The sequence below is a fragment of the Carassius gibelio genome, chromosome A15, assembly GCF_023724105.1.
Source record: "Carassius gibelio isolate Cgi1373 ecotype wild population from Czech Republic chromosome A15, carGib1.2-hapl.c, whole genome shotgun sequence".
Classification (NCBI taxonomy): domain Eukaryota; kingdom Metazoa; phylum Chordata; class Actinopteri; order Cypriniformes; family Cyprinidae; genus Carassius; species Carassius gibelio.
Genome location: NC_068385.1, coordinates 668,713 through 674,001, shown reverse-complemented (window position 1 = coordinate 674,001; position 5,289 = coordinate 668,713). Strand labels below are relative to the sequence as shown.

Below are 5,289 nucleotides of genomic sequence, written 5' to 3'. Positions count from 1 at the left end.
TGTAGGATCTGGAGCAGCACTGTTCTCAGACAGGTCTCTTTGTGTCACATCATGGTGAGCTCTACAGTCTTATAATAATAGGTTAACAGTCACATTTACACACATGCTACACAAATTATGTTAAAAAAAGATATTTGTGATATTTTAGCTGATTATTATTAATGGATATATTTTCCCACGTGAATGTTAAAAGGATAACATAGTGAGACACCCTTTATATCCTCTTCATGCAGTAACAGTTCAACCAGAAAATACACTGCATAGAGAGGATGTGTGTGTGTGTGTGTGTGTGTGTGTGTGTGTGTGTGTGTGTGTAGTAATTGAGTGCACTTTATTTTTGTGTTTCAGTTTTTGTTGTATTCTATGTCTGTCATTGTTATTTTTACAGTTATATTTAAATTTTTACTGTTTGCCATATCTTTTCTAGTGTTAAATATTTTGTTCATGCATGTTCTGTTTAACTGCATCTGAATTTAATAAAGCAAATAAATAAATCTGAATTAAAAAAAATGCATTAATTTATTACATTTGCAATAAATGGTTAGCCAGCTTTAAAGCATTAAGAATGAGTGTCTCAACTGTTTGAGAGAAAATGCTACTTATGTTTATGAGCTAACTGTGGAAAATATAAACTACTTATGGCTATGATGAATTTATGTTATTTTAGTACATAAGAAATATAATGTGAAAAAAATCACTTCATTTCGGCATCTAGATATTGTGTAGTGATGAAAAAAGCAGAACGTGTCTCTACTGTACTCAGTGATGCTCAGACATATTTAGATATTTATACACACAGCAAACAAATAAAATACAAATGATCCTTCAGCTATAGAGGCTCGCAGTGTGCACTCATCGTATCTCAAGAGATGTCAGTGTCCAGATGTGCAGTCTCAGGATCCACACAGCTCGAGCGGCAGAGAACACGCGTGTCTTATCCCTACACGTACAGACACGCGTTACACTGAGCTGGGTTTACAGAGACCTGAGCCGGGTCAGTCTCTTCACTGTAATGTTCAGACGGACCTCAGCCCACGAAAACTTTCTTTCCCCCAACATTTCATTTACGACACCGACATCAACACGTTTAAACCCAGCCGCTGTCATTTAAGAGCAGAGTCGTCGCTGAATTCACTAATGGAGCATCGGCCTGTGAACCGGACTCAGACCACCACCAAAATCAATAATCAACACCATCATCATCAAACTATAGAGAAGCACATTATAAACCTGACTCTGTAAACAGAATAGTGTGCATGCTCGCACAACACCGAGGCATAGTGTATAAACATGTTATAACATCAACACATATCCTATCCGTCGCAATTATTCATTCGTTTAAAAACAATCTTGTGCAATGCGCGATTGCAACATCACAGGATACATCACAAAATAACAGCCCACAAGCCACAAGTTCAGAAAAATCGCATCAAACTTTCAGCCAAGCGTTCATTTAACCAGAATTAAGAAGACCTCGTCTCATATTTGATCCGTCATGTGGATCGTCCACGTCACTGATGTATGGCATGACTGCTGCAGATAACACCCAGCGCAGAAACTATGAACCAGCTGTTACTTACATGATCGGCTAAGTTCGTGGAAGATCCCGAGATGTCCTCGTGGTCTGATTTTGAGCTGCCATCCCGTTCATCAATCACTAAATCTATGGGCATTTTTCCTTTCAAACAGCTGATGTACCGATGGCAGAAATTATCGCAGAGTTCGTGCACCTTTGAGCAGAGAAAAGAGCCGCAATTAAAGCAGGAACAATAGAGAGATGATAGCGATGCTGTTATTCTCTAGAGACACATGCAACAAGTTCATCCACAAACATCACTATAATGTGTCCGACAAAATATTTAATTATGTGAAATAAATAAGATTTTTTATATTTATGTCAAAAATGTGGAATTAAATTAAATAACATGGTTTAAATATCAAATTCTATTCGGAGTACTAATTTTCGCAGATTACACACACATATATTGTTATTATTATTATTATTATTATTATTATTACACCGAGTAATGCAAAATCTGAATTATTCATTAACAAATTTAACCAAAATAAGAATAAATTCCAAAACTGGTGACGAGAAGAAAATCCATCCAAATTATTTCTAAACTTAAATCAAAACAAATCAATGAAAGATTACCTTTTCTAGCTCCAAAAGATGAAACCGTAATACTTGTATGGCTTGTATCATCTGTAAAGAGAAACGGACGTCATTAGCTGTGTCTTCTTTGTAATTTAATGTCAACATTATATTTTGCATTGAATAAAAACCTCCTATTCCAGTGGGGATTTTTTTAAATTATAAAATAAGAAATAATTTAGTAATGTGTTTGAAAAATAAAAAACGATTATTTTAATATGTAAAAATTACAGGTGAAGTGATTGGCCTGCGTGAAGTGTTGAAGGGGGTTGAAATTGAAGGCACAGCCCTGTCACCCATCAGAACCGCTAGTATTTACTTTCACTATCTCCAGATCCAATGCACACACACAAAAAGGCTCGAAAAGATAGAACATTTCAGAGAAGTAAAAATCTTACCAAATTATCCAATTCTGGATTCGAAGAAAATAAAGGTTTTTCTGCGCGGACCTAAAAAAAAAACAGAATGAGAGTTAATAGCAATCGATGAAGATATGTGCAGTCGCTAATTCAATAAAAAAAAAAAGCATTGAAATTGCAATCGTCGCTAATCTGGTTAAAGTAGAAAAGAGTGGCTTCATGCAGCTACTTACAACATCCAAGAGCATTCGTAGGAATATAATTAGCGGTCTTAAATGAAAAAGGATCGGCTATTTTTGTCTTTGTTTGAATGCTTTAAATGCGTCTGGGAAGCTCGAGGTGTTAGAGTGAGGCTCGTGAGTGACCTGTTTGGCGAAGACAGCGATGTCCTCGTTGAAGGAGTCTGAGGAGCACACATCTCCCCCAGCGACCCCGGGCTCGCGAGGAGTGCATGTGGCCAGCTCACACTTCTCAAAGACCAGAGCCAGCAGAGGAAACAGAGGATGACTGCAGGGACAACAACAGCACGATAACCTTCAGATCAACTGGAGAACTAAACGAGCCCCGAAACAGAGCAGAAATTCCACAGAGCCTAACAGTTCAGAAACGACTTAGAAATCAAATGCATTTTACACTCGACGAGAATCCGGATTCCTAACTTTGTTTTGGCCTGCAGTGATTTGGAACTCAAAAGGAATTAAAGCAGCAATCTCCCGTTTATCCTGAAATTATTTTAAGTCTGAGATTGAACGCCAATTTGTCAAAGCCAATAAAAATAAGTAATAATAATAATAATAATAATAATAATAATAATAATAATAATAGCACATAAATTAATGCATATCCAATATAATAAAAAAATAAAAAATAAAAATAGCAACTACTTAGAGTTCCAGGAAAAGAAAAAAGAAAAAAAAAAGAAAAGAAAGACTATTAACGGGAAAGAGAAGCCTGACTAAAGGAGTTCTCGGGGCCGGTATGAGTTTGGAGCTCACCCGTAAATTTGATCTTTATCCCTCTTTAACACGTCGTTGACAGCCGAGCCCATGCTGGTGGGCATGACATTGGGATGGGGGGCATGTGTGCCGTAGTGCTGGCTGGCGTGGAGCGGCGGTCCGTGGTTCAGATGATGGACCTGCGGCAGCGGCCGAGGCGCGTGAGGATCCCCGTACATACCGACCCCGTCCATGCCGCCGTAATGAGCCAACTCATCGTACTGCAAGAGAAGCAGAGAGTCAGCACAAAGAGCACAGAAACAAAAGGCAAGCCTGCAGAGAAAAGTCGGCTTTAGCGAAAGGGCAAAGAGAAGAAAAAGTCTGGCGCGGATCTAAAGTTTGTTGTATATTTGCGCGTAATTACCAAAAACATGTTGTGAAGTTGCGCTTCCCGAAGCGAGCAAAGCGTCGCGCGCGCGGCGAGTATTCCCAGCCAAGTGCGTCAGACTGAAGGAGAGGCCTGTGATAGATAGTGTATCAGTGGAGGTGAGTGCTGGAGATTTTAAACCTACCCTTTGCGCCATCAGCCTGCGCTCCAATAAACCTCGGGCTCTGTGTCGTAGATTGAATCTCCCAGTCCGCTCACAAACTCACGCGCTGCAAAAGATCCCCTTTTCGAGCAAACTTGGCGAATTCCTCCTATTCTCCAGTACTACGGCTGAGAACGAGCGCAGGCATCAGGAAGAGTTTTCCAATTATTCTTCTTTTCCTCTTTGCCCCCCCCAGAAAAGAAAGAGAAAAAAAGTCGAGCCCCAAACTGAAGGTTACAGCCGGCCCATCAACAACCTGCGTGCAACCAAACTGTCGCGTCTCATGGCTTTTTGCCACTCCAGCTGTCAATCAAAGCCCAAGGTTGTCAAGGTAATGAATGAATGATGGTTGGTGATGATGTTCAAGAGAAGATGAATCTTTTTAGCCCCGTTTTCATCCCACAAGTCCCTCTCTCCTTTATGCCTCCGGTCCGCTTTCTTGTTTTATTACTACATTAAAAAAAAAAAAAAAAAGAAAAAAAAAAGGAAAGAAAAAGGACACTCGGAGAGTCTGTGGAAAGCGCGTCGGTCTCCGGCGCGGTCTGAGATGAGTGAGTGAGTGAGTGAGTGTCAGTGAGTGTTGGCAGGTCGGCCGCTCGCTCGCTTATAGAACGCAGAGAGTTGAGCTGCGCGCATCGGCGGGAGAATGAAATGACGGAAGCCGGAAGTGGCGCTGAGCACAGCCAGTCCTGCGCGAGGCGAGCGTCCAGTGCGCGAGGGGGGAGCCACGCAACTCCGCGCACCGCGGATCCCACTCTCATGCGTTGAGAACTAAGAGGCGTCGCGGCGCGTCGGGCACGCGTCCAAACGTTAAAACTGCGCTTTTAGTATCTTTATTGGGCGAAGAAAAGTCATTCCAGCCCGACTTTGCTTAATGCAGGACTGATACAACCGCTATCGAGTGTCACGTCCCTTTTTTCTGATCTTTTTCTTGTGCAACAAGGTAAAAAAATGCATACTCAGTCGAGGCCCCTAAGAATAAAGTGAACTTTTCCACACGCGACAAGACAAAAAGCGAGGTTTATGTTTGGAAACTGTCTTTAGTCCAATAGCATTTGAAGATTGAAATGTGAGCCGTGCATCGCGCGCTCAATTATCAAAGAGCCTCGAGATCATCAATCATTAGGAAGGCCTGAAGTTTCAGAGGAGGAGCAATGATATTGATTGTGCTACAGATGGCCCCTAATACCACAAACAGACCCTTAAAACACTGCTCCTCATCAATGATCAGAGCCTGCATCGCGCACGTG

General features: G+C 41.2%; 1 protein-coding gene across 1 annotated transcript in view; it reads right to left on the bottom strand.

The window, feature by feature from the left end:
• Positions 1 to 4,983, bottom strand: part of LOC128028807 (homeobox protein Meis2-like) — an 11,010-nt gene extending 6,027 nt beyond the window's left edge. Inside the window, exons 1-6 of the mRNA XM_052616141.1 lie at positions 4,022 to 4,983; positions 3,510 to 3,730; positions 2,880 to 3,021; positions 2,554 to 2,604; positions 2,156 to 2,206; positions 1,581 to 1,730 (exon numbers count right to left, since the gene is read on the bottom strand). Coding sequence (XP_052472101.1) covers positions 1,581 to 1,730; positions 2,156 to 2,206; positions 2,554 to 2,604; positions 2,880 to 3,021; positions 3,510 to 3,730; positions 4,022 to 4,033 — 627 coding nt within the window. The 5' untranslated portion in view covers positions 4,034 to 4,983. The remainder of the gene's footprint in view (positions 1 to 1,580; positions 1,731 to 2,155; positions 2,207 to 2,553; positions 2,605 to 2,879; positions 3,022 to 3,509; positions 3,731 to 4,021) is intronic.
• Between the last annotated feature and the right edge of the window lie 306 nt (positions 4,984 to 5,289).